General features: G+C 40.2%; 1 protein-coding gene across 1 annotated transcript; it reads right to left on the reverse strand.

The window, feature by feature from the left end:
* Positions 1-844: 844 nt before the first annotated feature.
* Positions 845-12,886, reverse strand: si:ch211-202p1.5 (uncharacterized protein LOC103909337 homolog). The gene is made up of 5 exons (XM_053337474.1): positions 12,818-12,886; positions 12,600-12,666; positions 7,920-8,082; positions 1,043-1,162; positions 845-944 (listed from the first exon to the last, which is right to left on the reverse strand). The coding sequence occupies exons 1-5, from the start codon at positions 12,884-12,886 to the stop codon at positions 845-847; spliced, it is 519 nt and encodes a 172-aa protein (XP_053193449.1).
* Between the last annotated feature and the right edge of the window lie 8,663 nt (positions 12,887-21,549).

The following is a 21,549-nucleotide window of genomic DNA, read 5'->3' on the forward strand; positions in this document are numbered from 1 at the left end:
TGACAGCTTTATCTCATAATATTATGACCTTTTTAAAATTATGACTATTTTAAATCTCTGTGAAATTGAAAAAGACAATACTTAAAAAAAGAAAAGAAATGATAACACTGTTAGTAATTGGTTGCTGTGATCACCTTTATAAATTTCATGACTCTGCAAATGCTCCTCTGTTTGGTCAGTATTGTATGTTTTTTAAGGGTTTAAAAACCTTTAACTCTAACTTGTGCAAACTTAAAAGCATGATGGTCCTCCTAAAGGCTGCCACTGTCTGAAAACATGATGTCATGTTTGGAGATGTGAGGTTTTCAGCCAGAGCTTTGTTTGAGTTTTGATTAAAAGCAGACACTTCACAGGAAAAAAAAGTAGAATTAAAAAAAAAAAAAAAAAAAATCGTAAAAATTTCTGCACCATCATCCCCAAGGCTATATAACTTCTGTGAGCAGCCTCAATTTAAATGTTTCCTGTCCCTCAGAGCTACAAAGCAGCTGAGATCATCCTTTAACAGAAAGGTCACAGCTTCAACTCTTCCTCTCCCGTAAAAAAATGTTTTAAGTGTCTCTGAGCAGGACAGTGAACTCCTCCTTATCCTGCTTTGGATCAAGACACCAGCCAATTTTAAAAAGGTGAGCTGGTCAGCGGTCAGCACTCCTATCCAAATACTTCACCATCACTTCAATTCACATAAACACACACTCACACACAAACACACACACACACACACACACACACACACACACACACACACACACACACACACACACTATATTTCCAAACTGCCATCAGGACAGCCAGACTAGCAAAAGGGTCCATTTTTGCTTTGTTTTTTCTGATGTAAAAAAGAAATTCAGGTCTGATGTTTGAGTGCATGTCGGCTCCGCTTTTCCCAGAACGCAGCTTTGAATCTCTTCTTGTCAGTCTTCCTCTTCACCAATGCGTTTTCTTCTCTGAGGAACAAAAGACAACATAGAGGTGTTTCATTAGTCTCCGTTTCCTCTCTGAGAGTTATGTGAATTAATTTAGATTTTTGAGTGTGTGCCCTCACTCTGTTTGTGTCCGGATGGAGCAGAAGTTCATACACTCGGCGTCCTGTCTGTTTGCGCAGAGGCAGCGACTGAGTTCTCTCCTGAGTCGCACTGAGCCAAATCCATAAGGAACCACATGGCTGCAAGACAAAACACAAAACTGAAGTCAGTGACAAAATATGAACAGAATTCACTCTCAACCCTAACCCTCACCCAAATTAAATCACATTTAATGATCCTTTTTGCATTCACAAATAAAGTCAATATGGGGTGTGTGTCAGCTTTTGTGTTTGATTGACAGCGGCTGGGGGGGCGTGTCAGTATCTGTGTTTGATTGACAGCTGCTGGAAGGGCATGCCGGTATCTGTGTTTGATTGACTGCTGCTGAAGTGTTGTGTCGGTATCTGTGTTTGATTGACAGCAGCTGGAATGTCGTGTCGGTATCTGTGTTTGATTGACAACTGCTGGAAGGGCGTGTCTGTATATGTGTTTGATTGACAGCAGCTGGAAGGGTGTGTCGGTATCTGTGTTTGATTGACAGCTGCTGGAAGGGCGTGTCGGTATCTGTGTTTGATTGACAACTGCTGGAAGGGCGTGTCTGTATCTGTGTTTGATTGACAGCAGCTGGAAGGGTGTGTCGGTATATGTGTTTGATTGACAACTGCTGGAAGGGCGTGCCGGTATCTGTGTTTGATTGACAGCAGCTGGAAGGGCCGTTCGGTCACTTCTAGCTCATTAGATGGCATTACGGATGTATCCTAGAAACCAGTTACTAAAGTGTTTGCTTGATAGAATTTGTTGTTGTTTAATGGTGTTACCTCATTTGAAACTAGTTTGACATTACTTAACACACAAATGTAGAGATGGATTTATGATTTTCTGTTGCAACACATGTTGCAGTTGTAAAATTTAAAATTCATACAGACTCTTATTAATTTACGATTTGTCTTCTGGAGAACATGAATGTGCTGAAGTGCTAAAGTGCTCAATGTGCTAAAGTGACTAAAGCTAAAAATATATTCTCTAATTAAATATGTGTTTGTGTGTGTTAAATTAAACACACATTAGCATATCATCATGTTTTTTTATGATTCATTGCTTCTGCAGACTCTCTGCAAGCAGCCAGATGACTTTCTTTAACTGCAGTGTAGATGCACTGACTCATCATGCTACTGATCCATGTGGTGCCACTGTGACCACTGTGACGGCTCCGAGCCAGCCAGCAGCCGGCTGCAGGTTGGAGGGGGATCCACCTCTGGATTAGTGGCGGCGTTAACTGGAGAACTGCTAGTTGATGCCAGCAGATTAACATCTTAACATCAAAACAAGTCTTTACTTTGAAATACAACGCAGATTTCATCTTTATTATTCGTAAACCACATAATTTGAATTACATATTTGAATTTCTGTGACAAACAGTGTGAATTTAAATTTCACACCAGTTGTGGCTTTGTGTCATTTTTTTTCTTCAAATGACACCACATCTGGCTCTCATTCCCACTTTATGTGTCCGGGGATTAAATGTAATCCTTTCATCTCCCAGCCCTCCTCTGCTCTCCATTGTCCTTCATCATCACTCCTAGCTGCTCATTTCTGCTTTATCATTTATTTTTCTTCTCCACACTTTATTAAGGTTTATGTTGTTTTGTCTGAACTCAACTGTGTCAAAGGGTCAGTGAGTTCTCTGTTTCACCTAGTGTTTTAACTTAGGTCCCATAAAGAATTAATAAATCTAAGTGACCTGAACTATGTGAACTGTAGCTGAATGAGTTATGGTTCCACTGCACCAAAATCCTGTAGGACTCACTCCGCTTTACTTAAATCTACTTAAAGCTGTGTTCCATACTGTGGATGGGTTAAGTGCAGCCCTGTTATAACAGACAATTCTGCAAAACCCTGGATTACGTTCAATTTATTCTTTTTTCACATCTGCACATAAAAACAGCAGCATGGTAGAGGTCAGAGGGTGACTGCAGTTACTGTTTATATGACTGAATATTCACTGTAGGTCAGATCCTGAATGAAAGTTGGACTCATAACATGCATGACCTGCACATTGTTATTCTCAAACAGCTTCATAAACCTCATCTGCTCTACATCTGACAGTGATGCCCACTTGACGCCATGATTTTCCAAGTGTTATGAGCTGAGAAACAAGAGCAGGTTTGAACCTCTCTCTCAGGCTATCTTCTTTCATTCTCCACACTATGACTCCTTCTGTCACTTTTTGTGTGTATGTATGACAGCATGCATCAGCTCAAGGAGAGAGGGTCTGAAAGTGTGGTCTTTGGTTTAAATGTGTAGGATTCCTTGTGTTGAAGTTCTAACAGAGAGCTTGGGGAGGTGGGATGCAGCCTCAAGGAGGATATGACAGTAGGATTTCTACCTTATCTTCGAGGGTGCCCTGGCTTATAACTTTAAGTGCAGATAGGTGACACATTTTCATCTCAGACTATGATAATATCAATGTTAGTTTGTTTAGAAATAGCTCCAAAGACTAGTAACAGTGTTCATGTTTGCAATCTCTGGAAAGAACAGTGTTCCCTTACATGGAACTACCTTCCAGCGACACAAGATTTGTTGACAATAGGAAAAATATAGAAAATCATGAGCTTTATCCTTATCTTTGCACTGCAATCTTGCAACCTTTGTGATGCAGACAACCCCAACACAGCAAAGGAGATTTCTATTCTAAAAAAGATTTATCAGTCCAATTAAAGTTTGTATGGGTCCAGACCTTTGAATCCATCCATATTTTTCATAAATTATAAAATATGTGTTTTAATTAGTGTATCTGAGTGTGTCAATTGTCAATTAACCGTCTTATTGTGATTCTGTGTAAAAGTTATCTGCTATCACTTCTTTATCTCAATGACAGTCCCTGAATAAAGCTTGACTATTATTTATAAAAATGGACGAAAATCAAGATACCTTGTAAAATCTTAAATACTAGCAGAGCAGATTTGTAGAGAAAGAAAATTCTGACATTTTAAAAACTGTAATATTTGGATCCTTAAATTCAAAAAACACTAGTTTGACATATTTGAAACAAAAGTGTATTTTTACACTTCCAGGAGGTGCTGCAGAAAAAAAAACACCCGTCAAGAGCTCTGTGTGGCCCTCAGGATTTAGTGGTGTAGTTAGTCATGGTGGGCACCGCCACTGCTGTTTAAAAACGTCTTTATGATGAAGGCAGGAAGATTGCTTTTTACCGCGTTGCTATGTTTAGACTAAACTAACAGCCTTAGTAAGACTTAGTGAGAGGGTCTCACCACTACATGAGCCGTTTTTGTCTCTTCTCTGGAAGCTATTTTGGTGACACCTCTCTTTTTCTGCCTCTCAAGTTAATTAATTTCGAATGTGACTTATTGGCATGACATGGAGACACCTAGAGTACAGTATCCTACAACATAGTCAAAAGAAAGAAAAAACTACAAAATCTATTTTACAATTGGAATAAAATCCTCAGACGTTCAGTAAAATCAGTGATGACAGCAGTGGTTATGATCTGAGCTTATGAAGTGTGTCTAGATACAGGAATGAGAGCAGGCTGTGAGGATTTAACTGTTTTGAAGGTCTGACCACAGTGATTTCAGGCTCTTTGTGGTCTTTTCAGTGGGTTTGTGTTAAAGGGTTAAAACAGGCTATTTAGAAACAGAAAGAGGAAACATGGCAGAAATTATCCTTCATTAGCAAAGGCGCTCTTTCTTACTAGCTCCACCACATCTGACTACTTACTCATTGCTTATGCATATTGAACTAAAATGAAGTTAATTGCTGCCAATTGCTAAGACAAGTCTGGTTCTTATTTGAGCCGAGTAGATTTAAAATTTGAAGAAGATGGTTTCTATGCTGATGAAATAATGCTGAGATAAATTTAAGACACTGCCTTGACAAGAAATTCATATTGACACCAACAACATTGTTTTAATGCATGTTTTGTCATTTCTATATTTGCGATTCCATTGATTTAAACTTCATCCAGTTCATAAGAAGTATATGACGACTTTGGAGGGTTTCCTCATCATTAAAATTTTCTGAACTTCCTGCCACAAGACTGCAAGTTAAAAATGTATTGTCCTCAGAGCACCCTGGTAGCCAAGTGGTTACTGTGCATGTCACATCATTGCAACATCTCTTGTTCAAGTCCAACAGAGGTCCTTTGTTGTATATCATTCCCCTTTCTCTCCCCATTTCCTCTCGGCCTCTCTCTCTCCAGCTATTCTCAAATAAAAGGCAAAAAAATAAAATGTATTGTCCAACAAACTGTCCTAAATGGATACACTCCAAAGCGGGGTGAAAAGGCAAAAATTTAAAACTGAGGCATAAAAGCAGTTCCATCCCTCCATCCATTTTCCACTGCTTATCTGGTACTGAGTTGTAGTGACATTAGATGTAAGTAAGTGAGTAAGGGAACCCAGACATCTTTCACTCCATGCCCTCCAGCTCTTCCTGGGGGTTTCCAAGACGTGCCCAGAGGTCTACCAGTTGGATATACCTGGAACACTTGCAGAGGGAGGCATCCTAACCAGATGCTCAAACAACCTCAGCTGGCTCCTTTTGACACAAAGCAGTTCTACTTTAAGCCCCCTCTGGATCTCTGAGCTCTTCACCCTATCTCTCTACCTCTTGTTTCCATGATCTCATTCTTTCCATCATTACCCAAAGCTCATGACCATAGGTGAGGGCCGGAAAATAAACTAACTGGTTAATTGAGAGCTATGCCTTCTGACTCAGCTCCTTCTTCACCACAATGGTCTGGTACAACGCTTTCATTACAGCTGATGCTGGACTGGTCTGCCTCTCAACCCCACACTTCATCTTACCCCAACTCCTCAACAAGACTCTGAGGAAACAACTCTATCTCAAAACAGAGGGACCAGTCCACCTTTTTCCTGCAGAGCACCTTGGCTTCTGATTTGGAGATGCTGACTCTCATCACAGCCATTTCACATTCAGCTAGACGGCATTGTGTGTTGAAGCCAATTGTTCCTTCCTGAGGCCAATCAGAAGTCCTTCTCCAATCGTCTCCTTGAGCTCCTCCAACACCAACAATCTGTTTTTTGCTTCAGCAGCCACCAGAGCTGCCATTTAGTACCCAACTGCTGCTTCTTGGTGTTGTCCAACAGCAGGTTATCCGATTGCCACCTGACAGACAGAATCCATGCACCTAACCTCCCCTGGGATGCAGCATAGATTCCTCAGAGATGGGACAGGAGCCTCCACCAGATACTAGTTACCAGTCCACATTTACTACCTTCCAGGTCTGTCCAGCAGCCTCCCCTGCCACCTGATCCAACTCAACAATCGGGTGGTGATCAGTCCTACTCCCCTCTTTCTACAAAGTCGATCATCAGTCTTTGTTCTAAGGCTTTCTCGTACCAGGTACACTTATGAACTTACGCTCAAACATGGTGTGTATTATGGACAATTCATGGCTAGCACAGAAGTTCAATAACAACGCACCATTCAGGTTCAGATCAGGTAGGCTGCTCCTCTTAATCGTTCGTCATCAAGTTTCTCCATTATTGCCTATGTGAGCATTGAAGTCCCCTAGCAGAACTTCCTAGGCTGCACCCCCTTTAGAAAGCCAGATACTCAATGGCTTTCCAACATTTGAGTTATGACTGCTGCACTTTTGAGATCATCATCTTATTCTTGTGTCTTCTTCTACAAAAGTATAATTGGCACTGACTGGATAATTAGTGCCACCAACTGTTTATCTGCCAGTATTCACACAACAGGAGTGGATAGAAATAAGGAAATAAGGTTAAACATTTGCATTTACATTTGGATGGAAAGCTGGCTGTAGCCTACTCCAGGCTGCCTCGCTGATCTATGTCCAAGAACTTTGTGTGCAACTCTGTCCCTACATTCACCCTCAGAGAGCTGTCAGCATGTCTTTGACTCTTGCTGCTGTTATATGATGCGCAGCTGAAGTTAAGCAGCCTATAATTTAGGACGTTAAGACGTGCTCCCACAACATAAAGCACAGACTATATTGTGGAGGAGACAAGCTCACTCTGACGTCAACCACACCCTCTTCATGTATTTTCAACAGTTTTCTCAGAGACCAGGTTACGTGTAAGCCAAACACAGAACAAAATTAATTAGATTTTCTTTGAAAGCAAAAGACACATACAGTATGTGACTCTTAGTATGTAAGTAATGGAGAGTAGAACAGGGTAGGATAATATATATTGGCGACAGTATGTACAGTATATATCCAACCGACACTAACAAGAAAACTAAGTGGGTTTAATGAGAAACATTGTAGGACCTACTGGCACATTACTACTCAGATATTTCACTTGGGAAATGTTGGATTTCATACTTATAAAGCTGTCATTTACAATATCAATTGCTTAAAGGCACAATTCATTATCCAAATCCCAGTCATCCCATGACCAAAATTCAGCAGTTTCAAATTGATTAAAGGTCATTTAATGCAGTTTTTGTTGAATAAAACATTTAGCTTTGCTTCTGTTTTGAATATTATCCTTTCATTATCAGTTTTTCCTTCTTCCAAGTCAAACTTTTTAATCTCTCTGTCAGTTTTCAGGCGAAAAAAAAGGATAACAGGATAATTCAATTGTGCCGGCCTTCCTGTATCCTTTTTTCTTTTCTCAAAACTGCTGACCTGCCAGAAAACTGGCGGTTTATCTTAGTTTTGGACTGAAGCAACTCAGTGTGAAAACCTCCCATCCTCCCTCACAAATCTCCAGCTACTGTTGCGGTCAGTCCCTCTGAGCTTCTTATCCCTATCGCACATTATAGATTGCATCTTATCTCTGTTGCTTTAACACTGCGATTGATCGCAGTGCTTTGTTTCTGTGAAAACAAACGTTTGAAAATGTTTAATATTCCTCTCCCCCGCCTCACTGTCGACAGACTCACCTCGGGGTGTTGACCCAGACGATGCCAATGTGGCAGAAGAAAATACACTCCTTGTCTTTCTGATTCTCACATGAGCAGCGTTTCTCTCGCCGGTGGGCCATATGTGTGAGCTGCGCTGTGGGACCCTCCTCTGCCGTGGGACCCATAACAGAGAAGGTAGAGGCTGGAAAACACAAGTGAGAAAAGGTGTTAATTTAGACTGATCTTTATTGTTTGGGAAGCAGCTTTACATGTCGGAGCAGAATCAGATTTGAAATATGAGCAGTGGTGGACAGTAACGAAGTACAAGTAATTCGTTACTGTACTTAAGTAACTTTTTAGCGGATCTGTACTTTACTTGAGTATCATTGTTTTGTGAGACTTTATACTTTGACTCAACTACATTTGGAAGAGGAAAATCTTACTTTTTACTCAACTACTTTCCAAAAACCTGTCGTTCCTTTCAATGTTCCTTTCCACAACATGCATGCATGACCAGCTGCTGTGACAGGTCCAAATGAACGTGCACCGCAAGTGTACCAATCAGAACACATCGTGTGTCGAGCAGTTTTGGCCCGGCCCCCTACCTGGCTACTTGTCCCAACTTGCCTTCTCCTCCATCCATATCTCTATTAGCATTCATTTGACAAAGTTTCGCTGTCCAGTAGCCTGCCCTGCCAACACATGGAAGTTAAAGAAATATGTGTCTAGTGTGGTTTTCCCCCTCCCTATTAATTCCTAATCAGGTGATTTCCATTTAGTATGATGTGCTTATGATAATTTCAAAAGATATCAATACCAGATATCACAAATGGAAAACATTTTGTTTTCAGGGTGGTGTTAGTGGGCTTTTTAACCTTAAATGACTTGATTGAGTGTATAAAGGACATACCAAGACATTGGAACTACATTACACCAAATTACTTTTACTTTTGATACTTAAGTACATTTGAAGCCAAGTACTTTTATACTTTTACTCAAGTCGACATTTAAAGGGAGCACTTTCACTTTTACTGGAGTAATATTTTACACTAGGTATCTCAACTTCTACTCAAGTACGTGGTCTGTGTACTTCGTCCACCACTGAATATGAGAATGGACAATGTGAATAAGACACGGAAAAACCTTCGCAACAAAGGAGTGGAGAGCCATCTGTGGGCATAGCTCACCTGGCTGGAGGTGTGTGTTTGTGTGTGAGTTTGATTGACAGTAGCAGTGTTTCACCATTTGAACTGAGACAAACAAACTAGTCAGTCACTAACAGGGATTTTAAAGAACAATGACCAAAACAGCATCTAATGGATCCAAAGTGGCATCTGCATGTATGTTAACATGCTGTTTGATGTGCTGCAGCTAATTAGCTGTCTAGCCTGCTAACTGACATTAGTGGGGCACTTTTCCTTGGTGAATGTTTATTTGGTTGCTCATTAAATAAGTGTACAGGACAAGATGTGTTCATGTTTGTTACATAAGGAGACTTTTGCAGCAAAGCTAATGTGGGTTCTTGTTCAGAGTCTGACTCTTGTATTTTGTATCAGGATGCAATCAGGCTCAGTGTATCCATCTGCACTGCCTATGAACCACACATTATCACTTTATGCAATATTTAATTTGCTGTATGGAAATAAGGACCGCAATGCTGGAACAATATTGAATTGAATTAATGTAAAACTTGGGGGCACCATCACAAAACCAAAGAATTTAAAATCAGAGGAGAACACATGTGACTTAGTAGTAGAAAGTAGTAGAAAAACCATTTAATTTCAGGTGGACTTTAAAGTAAAGAGAATTATTAGTGACTCTGCAGCTCCTCTCAGCCTTATGGAGCTTTCTAGTGAGTTTCAGCTCATTGTTCAGCTGTTTGGCTGCAACTTTACTGTTTTGCTTCACTCAGCATTTTGATAGCATTGCTTTGGACCGCAGCATGGGCAGCTGTTTTCAGAGAAAAACTCTAAACCACCACTGTACAATACCTGCTCAGCACCAAACAGCAAACAGACACAGTTATCTGTAGACTAGCTGGTGAACATAGTGGAGCATTTAGCAGCTAAAGAGCCACATATTTCCCCTTAGGAGTTGAGAAAAACAGAGTTGGAAGAGAGTAATTATTGGACTTACATTCAGCAGGCGAACAGAAACACAACTTCAAATAAATGATAGTGTTGCAGCTGAATGGGAACATATGCAACTGTAAATTCAACATATAAAAGTGACAAGTATCAGTCAATGCAGGCTTAACGTGAGAAAAAAGGATCACTATTTGGGTTTAAAGACATAATGGGGGAAGTTTACAGAAGAGAGTGTGGTTCTGAAACCAAAGGCAAGTCAGAGTTGCACACTTTGTTGACTCATGCTGACCTCCTCCCTGCTGCAGCACTAATAATGAGGTCACACTGATTACAATCTAAGGAGGAAAGTAACAACATTTACTCCAGCACTGCACTCCAGCACAATCTTTACGTATTGGTACTTCAGTATTCTCAGTTTCTGTTACTTCTTTTCAGATTAATATATTGGGACTTTTTACTCCACTACATTTATTTAATAATAATAATTTAAGATACTTTGCAGTTTATATGAATAATACAAACAAATAAAAAAGGATGTATTATTATTATTGGGAGGATTGAATAATAAATCTTTATTGATCCTTGGGCTACCTTGCAGTACTGTATGTCAAAATCAGCCATGTGATGTAATGTATCAGTAATCATAATCCAATACTATACTCTACATTATTCTCTAATGGGCCATTTTGTATGATGTAGGCTTAAAGTATACTTTTTGTGCTACTTTGTACGTCTACCATATGTAATGGTATTCCTCCTGCAAATGTGTTTTCTGTCTAAAGTGATGGAGGCTAAAATCCACAGCGTGTCTACACAGTCATTTAGTGCAAAAATGCATTTAAAGTTGATCTTATATGAGGCTTCAGCAGTCTGAGTTAGTCAAATTGTTGTGGTGTAACAAAAAGAGGGACTTCTGCTCTAAAATCACTGCAACATTGAAAGATATCTACTTGATTTGACTCATTTGGAGGGCTGAAGCCTCATATTAACTTCAGATAAACTTTTAAATACATTTTCACACAGAAGGAGGCTGTGAAGTAGTGAAGTACTTTTTTTCACCTGCACCTGTGTGTGTGTTTCGGATCTGTCAGCACTTCTGCTGCCAGACAGATACACATCATGACTGGCTCATAAAAAGATAATGAGAGAGAATAATGTAACTGCTGTTCTGCTCAGCCCTGTGTTCACCGGCAGACTTCAAATGGCAGACTTTATGTTTGTCTTATCTATGCCAGACACTTCAGCAATTTTTTTTTACCATCAAAACCCGAGTTAAATGAAGATACACATATATACTCTTTGCAGTTTTTTTTGTTAAGATTAGCATTCTCTATATAATCTTTATAGATATTTTTATATCTTTATTTATTTCTTTGTTAGATTCAGATAAAACTTACTCTTACATGTTGTCTTTATAGTATTTGTCCACATGAAGCTTACAACTTTCCAGACTTCAAGCATTATTGAAATCGAATTTTATAGAAAAAAATGTTATTATTAAAACCTTAAACGTACATTCTTTCTATTTTTCACATTACGACTATGACGTTAACGTTGATCATGACATTGTACTGTCGTGCTTTTCAAAAACAAAAAAGACAAAAATCTGAAAAAAAACAGACAGTACGAGAAATTCGATGGATTAGTAACACATTTAAAAAAACTAATAAAAGTGTGTTCAGCAAAATTAAACTCAAAGCACTTGAGCCTGACCTTTTCGACCTCACTGAGGGTCAACATCATATAAATCTTCATTTTTATCACCTCACATGTGGACAATCAGGCCTGGTGAATGGGGCGTTTGTTGAAGCAAGAAAGTCAGAAAAGCTGCACTTCTGTCCAAAGAACAATAAAATTGTTCTCTTTTAGCAGGAAAATAATTACAGAACATCTGGTCCTTTTTATACAACTTGAGTCTGCGCTTAGCACTTGTATATATAGGATTATCAATATTTTAGGGATATTACACCAATTTGAAATAATAAATGTTATTCTCCAGATTGGATGGACTTTAAAAAGGTGAAGGTTTCAGACCGGAGGGTCAAGCCGCCTCCTCGTCTGGAGTTTGCCTCGCAGCATGGATACACAGAAAGCAAACAGCCCTCCTCATGGTTTGCATGTTTCAGCACTGCCAAGTCAAACTGGGCAGAACTGAGGTGTTTTGTGCTGCTGCTGTGGAGAATGATACGGGTTCAAATCAATTTGGAGGGGGAGATGTTGCGCCTCTCATCCACGGTCATCATATATCCACCGAGAAAACACACACATGTACAAAAACGCGCTCATGCAATATCCTGAGGAGTCATCAGTGGTGCTAAAGGTTGCAGGTCCTCACACTGAGTGGGTAAAATTCAAAATCATGTGTCCCATTTCATATAGTCAGATTTAACGATACCTGATAAGAGCGGACATTGTTTTAGGAAAATTCTGTCAGTTCTACAACAGCAGCCTAAAGCTCCTCTGGTTCAAGACCACCTTTCTGTTACATGACAGAAGTTAAATACGTAGGTGACGTCTGCTGCTGAACTGTGAAGTGCAAGAGTAATTGATGTTTACTTTTTCCTGACAAGCAACCTTTTATGCAAATCCAATGCCTTCATCTCCTCAAGACTGGACTACTGCAATATGCTACTCTGAAGAGATCTCTGGCAGGAGCATCCAGGAGCTCCAGCACTTTCAAGAACAGCGCTGCCAGGATCCTGATGAGAGAACACATAACACCGATTCTGTTTTCATTGCTCTGGCTCCCTGTCTCCTTCAGGATTGACTACAAATTCCTGCTACTCACAAACAAAATCCATCAACGGACATGTGCCCTCCCTATCTACAGCAACAGATCATAACACAAACCTCCACCCGCACCTTCACATCTGGCAGCCGCTCACTCCTCCAGGCCTTCAGGACTAAGCTCTGCACCATGGGGGGTCGAGCCTGCTGCTTGTGAAGACTCTTAAAAAAAGGCCTTTCTATTCAGGAAGGCTTTCTATCTATAGCGTGTAGTACTTTGAGATTCACTATGGCTATTATTCACTGATGATTACTATTATTTAGCCTATTGTCCTCTCTCACAACAATAAGAGAAAGTAGTCGGACCTTGTTGTGTTGTATGTTTTTAACATTGTAGCACAGAGGTGTCAAACTCATTTTCATTCAAGGTCCACATAGAGCCCAATTTGATCTCATGTGGGCCGGATCATTAAAAAGATGGAAGGAAATAAGAAGAGAAGGAAGGGAAGAAGGAAGAAAGGAAGGAAATAAGAAGGGAAGGAAGGAAAGACAGGCAAAAGGAAGGAAGGACAGGAGGGAGGAAGAACAGAAGGGAGAAAGGGAGGAAAGACAAGTGGAAGGAAGAAAGGAAGGAGCGAAGGAAGGAAGGAAGGAAGGAAGGAAGGACAGATGGAAGAAAGGGAGGAAGTATGGAAAGAAGGAAAAGAATACAGGAAGGAAAGTGGGCCGGACTGAACCCCTCGGCGGGCCGGTTCTGGCCCACGGGCCGCATGTTTGACACCCCTGTTGTAGCATGTAGTACTTTGAATTTCACTATTATTCACTTATGATTACTATTATTTAACCTTGTTATTTAACCTTGTCTGTCCCTTTTACACCACCACATACTCTGGTTTGCATTCTGTCTCCTACCAAAAGCAAATGTTGGATTGTTTTTGCAATTAAAATTAAGCCAAATGTTGACGACAGAAGTAAAACATCAAAAATCCCTCATCTGAACAGTTTAGCTAGCTCATCTAAAAGGTGATAACACTGAAATATGATGTAATGATCCATGAAGACAGAGATACGATCAATCGGTCGCCTCACAAGACAAAACAGCTTTTACTTGTGTGACTGTTTACAACATAACATATGAGAACATTTAATAATAACGGATAAGGAAATCCCATTTAAGACTTTTGGAAAAAATGTTGTCCTTTTAACTTCTTAACAATAACATCATTACATAATAAAGGGAGGAAATGAATCAATGCATCTTGAAGGCATTTATTAAAAACTTGTATAACTGTCCTCCACTGGTGTTTTACCACACACTTACATCTTGATTCATGATAAAGGTCTTTTATTTGAACATAGATCAAACAACACAACAAAAATAAAAAATTAGAGTAAAAATATCGGAATAAATATGATTTAAAAAAATAGATATTAGCAGTAAAATATGCTTAAGAGCTGGTTAGCGGTACAAAAATCCAGACTTGAGCTCTGAGACAGATTTCTAAATATTCTCTCTTCTACAAATGTTTTTCATTACCAGCAAAAACAGCTAAATGTTGAGCTGTGTTTGATTCAGAGAGATCATTTTTAGTTGTGTTATGTTTACTTCCTTGATTAGGTTCAAGTATTAGAATAATGAATGGCAGGAATCAAGGACTTATTCTCCAGCTGTTTAAATCTAAACCACTCTCAAATATTTTTTGCTGATGTGTGCAAGTCTGCCCTCGTGAGTAAAATTAATCAACAGTCATTTTTTGACAGTTGATGAATCACCGGAGTCACATCACCTCACCTGTTTTGTTTCAGACCTCCTAGCTTCTGAGATCTGCTGGTGAAATATTGGATCATTTGAACATTTATTGAAATGAAACCATGTGAGAAGTTTAGAGGGGGGAAAAAATCACTATTTGACATCTGAAATGTGAGCCTGACTACACACTGCTTTTTATAAGACGTCAAAAGACAAAAAGGTTGGTTTCTTCTTTAACAATGTGTTGTATTTTAAAAGCTTGTTATATTATCCATTGTGTCAAATCTTCAAGTGGAAAGTAATTAAAGCTGTCAAGTGAATGCAGTAGAGTAGAAAATACAATAAGTACTTGGTTACTTTCCACCACTGAGTACGAAACTCAAACTGAAAATCTCTAACAGGTTTTAAACTACACTCAGCTGTGTGGTAGTTCGAGTTTCTTCCCTTTAGAGAAATGTAGAATTTATGTTGCACGGATGCAAAAGTATCACTCATCATGTCCTCCTCCAATTTTATGAGCTGACGGATGAACTGCGGTCTACAAATGGACAGGTCACTCAACTCATCATCAGCCATCAGGTTTGTCTACAGTGAAAAACTGAACTCTTATATTCATCAGCTGTCAACACTCCCTCTGAATTCTGCTCTTTCACTCCTCGCCAACGTAGTCTAACATCATGAATGATAGCTTATGATATTCTCCGTCTTGTTTTTGGCATTCAGCTTCTCCACAGCTGCTATTAAAACAACATTACGATCAATTACGACCATATTGTTTCTAATAATATGCGTAATATATAATTTATCTTCACTAGATAACTACTAACTCACTGAAATGTGTAATAAATGTCAGTAAGAAGGCGGAGAGCTGCTTCCTCATCTGAGTCATCACACGTGCAGCAGTGATTAACTCAACTAATTACTTAGGAAATGAAAAGCACGAGGCTGCAGCCTGTAGCTTGACTTAAGAGACCCCCGTCCGATGGCAGGTGACCTCATAATAATCTGCATGTGTGGGTGCCTGAGGCGGCTGTGTGTGCAGGTGAGTTACGCAACAACGGCCATAAAACATACTGAGGCTGTTTCAAGGAGAATGAGGTGATTAGTGGAGGAGGAGGAGACCGACATCAGCTGCATACAGCTTGTTGCTTTACTGGTTTTTCAATAAATAATTCTCAGATTTTTTTCATAGAGGAATATAAACCAATATTCATATGGATTTTATGTTTCTATACAGTGACAAGGAGCAGAGGATTCTCTACATAACTTCACCTTCCCTCCTTGCAAGGCACACGGAGAAGGAAAGAAGTATGAAGAGGTTAAAACTCTAGTGCCATTTGTAGTATTAAGATTATGATTGAGTCTCTTAACCCTCCTGTTGTCATCGAGTCAAGAAAGAAAGGGAGGAAAAAGGAAGGAAAGGAGGGAGGAAGGAAGGGAGGGCAAAAGGAGGGAGGAAGAAGGAAGGAAAGGAGGGAGGAAGGAAGGAGTGAAGGGAGGAAGAAGGAAGGAAAGGATTGTGGCAGGAAGGAGGGACGGAAGGGAGGAAGAAGGAAGGAAAGGAGGGAGCAAGGAAAGAAGGAAGGAAGGAAAGGAAGAAGGAAGGGAAGGAGGAAAGGGAGCAAGGAAAGGAAGGGAGGAAAGAAGGAAGGAAGGAAGGAACAGTCATAACCCCGGGAGGTGTTGCTGTAATTGTTGACCTCTTGACCTCTTCTTAATTTTCATCATTTCAATTCAGCTTATCGCATTTTAGATGATGGGGTTTAGATAAAGGTTAAGGGATCATCAAAATCACTAAACATATTCTCGAGGGTAATATGAATATCTGTTCCAAAAGTTTCATGGCAATCCATCCAATAGCTGAGTTGAGAAATTTCACTCAGAACAACAAATTGAATCTCATGGTGGTACGAGAAGAAAAATCAGTTCCAAGGTTACAATTCCTGCTTCCTGCTTTCTGCATAGCTCAGTGTGTAGAACAAGGCAATAATAATCCTTGTGTAGCTCCGTGAATCCTCATTAAACTGAAGCTGAGGTTAGAACATGCTGCTCCTGGACAGAAACACCAACCCAAAAAAAACGCTAACACCACACAAGCATTATCGCCCACCAACAAACCACAGTATGTGCTCTCATAGCGTCAACAACAATCCTGGTAAACACTTTAAATCCATCATTCAGATTCATGTTAACTCTCCTGTTGTCCTCGTGTCACGGAAGGAAGGAAGGGAGGAAGGGAGGAAAGGAAAGAAGGAAAGCAGGGAGTACGGAAGAAGGGAAGGAAGGAAAGCAGGGAGTACGGAAGGAGGGAAGGAAGGGAGGAATAAGGAAGGAAGGAAGGGAGGAAAGAAGGAAGGAAAGCAGGGAGTAAGGAAGGAAGGAAGGAAGGAGGGAAGGAAAGAAGGAAGGAAAGCAGGGAGTAAGGAAGGAGGGAAGGAAGGAGGGAGGGAGGGAGGAAGGAAGGAAGGAAGAAAGGGGGATGGAGGAACGAAGTGAGGAAAGAGAGGAAGGAAAGAAGGAAGGGAAGAAAGAGAGAAGGAGGGATGGAGGAAGGACAGACGGAAGGAAGGAAGGAAGGGAGGAACAGTCAAAACAGATGGGGTCAATTTGACCCTGGAGGACGACACGAAAGTTAAAGACAACATTAATAAAGAGAACAAAGATTTTAACACCAGAGAGCTTTAACCTGACCTTCATGGTGTATTAACAGATGCCAAAAAGAAACCACACACACACACACACACACACACACACACATACACACACACACACACACACGTATATATAGATGTATAAAAAGAATGTTCCCTGCTTTAGAAAGCCACATTGTGCTCAAACAAATGATGAAGTGATTTAATGTTCAATGAGAGCCAAGAGGAAATAAAAAAAAAAAAAAAGTCTTGCAAGCAGTTGGAGGACACACAGGCCAGATTGGAACAAGTTTTTCACTCGAAAATTAAATAATTTACACAAATATCTCCACCTTATGCTGAGTTTTGGCTCAGTCGCTGCCATTGTGCTTTCCTAAAAACAAGCAGTGTAACCTGGCCGTGTGCCAACCTCTTCTTCTGTGTGAGTGAATGTGACATTAGACTGTAAGCGAGACGTTTTTATGGTTTCCTGGCTAAAGGCAACAAATCTCACTTTTATGGAAACGAACATACAACTTTTTCCGAGACGTGTTTTGCTTTCTGGCACTGATTCAATCCTCCGAGCGGCCCTCACTGCGATACACACTAATTTAAAGGAAAGGGAAGTATTTGTGTGCCCATATGCTTGCATTCCTTTGCATACTTTATGTACATGTGCAAGTATTCGTGCGAAACCTAGTTTGTATCTGTGGGCTCCAGAACAAAACAAAAAAAAAGAGGCAAAAAAAAAAGCCCTCTGTTCAGACTCCTACTTTGTTTTGAGACTGCCGAGCCAAAGTTTAATCTCTTGCCCTGTTATGAGAGAGTCTGCCCGGCTCCACAGGGTTTGACAATATTTGACAATATAAAGGTGGATCAGCTGCTTAATACATAAGCTGGCTGTTTGGATTGGCAGGAGTCACTCTGCAGGTAGAGGCCGGAAATTCAGTAACACTTATTGCTCTACAACAACAGCAGCAACCTTCCTCACATGTACCTGAACCACAGTATGCATATGAACCGGTGGACGGACACTGAAGGTATGCAGCGGTGTCGTGTAAGCTCTTAAAGAATGAAGCTGTGGAGTTTAAACACGTGAGCGAGCATTTCATGTCCACTGTTACCCCTTTTCCACCGAACTGGAGCCAGTACTGGTTCGGAGCTAGTGCTAGAGCCAGTGCTCAGTTGGTGCTAATCCAAGCACCTCTTATGAACCTGTTGCTTTTCCACCGGCAAGGAGCCACGCGATTATGTCACTGTATAACGTAGCCAGCGCACGCCTTTGAAGCACTTCCATGATTCACCAGTGAGAGGCAGCAACATACTGCAAGGCATCTAGCTTGCCGGAAACGAAGAAAAAGAAGAAGATGACGACAGCTCTGGCAAAAAAATGATGAAAATATTACTTTTAATCAACAAATCTCTTAACCCTCTGTAAATGCCACGCTAGTCAGCTAATGAACGTTATCCCCGCCAGCCGGCTAATAAACGTTAGCCCTGCTAGCCGGCTAATACAAGGTAACCCCGCTAGTCTGCTAATAAACGTTAGCCCCACTAGCCGGCTAATAAACATCAGCCCCGCCCCCAGTCCGTTGATGTAATCGGTTCTTGCTTTAGACCAGCGAAGAGTTGGTGCTTGCTCTGGCTCCCGTTCTGAGGCTCGGGGCTGGAGCTTTGGCGGTGGAAAAGCAAAGAACCGGTGCTTAGTCAGGCTCTGACTCCGAACCAGCACCAGCTCCAGCTCAGTGTGTTGCTCTAGCCTTGATGAATTCAAGTTTCTTGGGAGGTAATGAAGGTCAATACGATGGCCAATGTATACTCACAGACTAATTTGGATCTGTTGAAAAGCCCAAATGACTCCAGTTGGATTCCTCAGACAAGGCTGGAAAAGATTTATGGTGTGAGATATGCTCGCTTCTTCATCCACAATCCATCACTGAACCACCAACTATTTTGATAATATTTTATGGTTTCTTTAACCCTCTATGACACTGAACTGAATATCTTTGGGCTGTAGACAAGACATCAACTTGGGACTGTTTTGGGAGTCAGTGACGGTCATTTTTCACTTTTTTCTGACATTTTATAGACCGAGCAACTTGACAGATTGAATGACGATGAAAATAATTGTTAGTTGCAGGCATAGACCAGAAGAACGAGTAATTTCCACTTGGGTTTTTAAAATCATATTCTTGTCTTGCTCACTTTTATAGTTTCAGGTTGATTTTCTGTAGACTGTGTCCTCCGAAATCCAGATGAAAGAAGATAAAAATGTTAATATGCTCATCTGAGTCTCCTTCCAGGCAATTTTTCAGTCTCTTTGACATGAAGTTAGATGCTAAAAAAATGTTTTAATAAAGAAATACATCTTAGAGAGAGACTTATTAGAGAAGAGAATATTACAGCCTACAGTAGGTGCAGTTACAACACTAGATGATACTGGACAGACATCTGCAGAAACACCCTGATGCAGCTGTTTACAGTTACTACTGACATAAACATCAGCACATCGAAAAAACCTCACAGTGAACAGCCAGTCTCAGCGACACTAATACTGAACACAATATTAATTTTCACTTTAGTTTTTGTTTATTTCAGTGTCATAATTAAAGCTTCGGTGCTGAGCTTCTACAGATAAATGAATGTCTGTTACGTTCTTGCCATTGCCAGACGAGTTTACACAATGCTCATTAATCCTGTCACCAATCTGTACATCTCTGTATATCACAGTATATGCAAAGTTTTTAATCTGGCGTTGGGTTTCACATTTCCACACTGGCCGGATGATCAAATTCTCTAAAGAAGTTATCCACTATTTTACAGCCACAACAGTAGCAACAGAGTCGGCCTCAGTGGAGCTTATGACTCAAGCACGTGTTGACAATGTTTTTGTAATAACTGTCACTGCAAGAAGGGGGAGAGAAAAGTCAGGCACTCTGGTTTTAAACTCCAAATTCATTTAGATTAAGATGTTAGGATACTAGATTAAACTTGTGTTACACACACACACACACACACAACAGGTCTGAACTTCTTAAATCTCTTTATACTAGGGATTGTTGCACGCAGTAGTGAAAAGTTTTAAAATACTCCATTACAAGTGAAAGCCCTGAACTCAACATCTTACTTAGGTTAACCTTCCTGTCGTCCTCCCGGGTCAAATTGACCCCGTCTGTTTTGACTGTTCCTTCTTTCCTCCCTTCCTTCCTTCCTTCCTTCCTTCTGTCCTTCCTCTGTCCCTCCTCTCTTTCCTCTCTTCCTTCTTTCCTTCCTCCATCGACCTTTCTTCCTTCACTCCGTCCTTCTTTCCTTCCTTCCATCCTTCTCTCTTTCTTTCCCCCCTTTCCTCCCTCCCTCCCTTATTTCCCTTCCTTCCTTCCTTCCTTCCTTCCTTCCTTTCCTTCCTTTCCTTCTTCCCTTCCTTATTTCATTTCCTCCCTTCTTTCCTCCCTCCTTTCCTTCCTTTCTTCTTTCCTCCCTCCTTTTCTTCCTTCTTCCTTCCTTGACTCGAAGACAACAGGAGGGTTAAAGTAAAGAAATATTATCAGCAAAATATACTTCAAGTATCAAAAGTAAAAGTACGCTTTATACATAGTGTTATAGTGTTAAGTGTGTCATAGGTTGTAAAAGAAAATCATAATCATAAACTTTATATTGCACCGTTCACACAAAGAGCACAACAAAATTAAACAAAGAAAAAAGTAGACAATTTAAACAGCAAATAAATATAGTGGAATAGAAGTACAAAGAAGCATATAAATGGAAATACCCAAGTAGTGTGCAAATACCTAACATTAGCACTTAAGTACAGTACTTAAAAATGTACTTAGTTACATTCCTGCACTGCTCGTATGAAGCTGGTGGGTCGGAGTAAAGTGCAGGTTTATGACACATGAAGCCTGAGCGAGATTGTTGAAAGCAGACACTGCTTCATTTTTAGAGTCACATGCCAAAAAGTTTTGGAACCAGCTGGGTTAGAGGATATATAATGTCGACAGTGGCTGGATGATTGCCCTCGTGAGATTAAATGTACTGCAAATGGATGTATGTGTCAACCACTCAGTCTCCCTCAGCGGGGTTATATGAGATATAGCACAGCACCTATACCTCTTAAAAGAAGGATATAGGATATGATTACAGCTCTTTGTGATGGATGGCTGTCAGCATAACATCTCTGCTGACATAAAAATAACATTTTCACAGACTGGATTCTGGATATTATAGACTATACTTTGAAGCAAAGATGACGTTATTTGTTTTTTGATATGTACTGTATGTAGGTTTTATGACGCAACGGTCAGGACGAAGATCAAAAATACTGTTCCTGGTGTTGTGCCTAAAAATGTACCCTGGCTGTTCTTTTCTTTTCTTCTTTAGTGTGAATCATAAATTTAGGAGCCTTGAGAATGACTCAAAAATGATCTTTAACAGGAAGAAACCAATAATCAGCCCTTCTACCACAAATAATATATATT

The sequence above is a fragment of the Scomber japonicus genome, chromosome 17 (assembly GCF_027409825.1).
Source record: "Scomber japonicus isolate fScoJap1 chromosome 17, fScoJap1.pri, whole genome shotgun sequence".
Taxonomy (NCBI): Eukaryota; Metazoa; Chordata; class Actinopteri; order Scombriformes; family Scombridae; genus Scomber; species Scomber japonicus.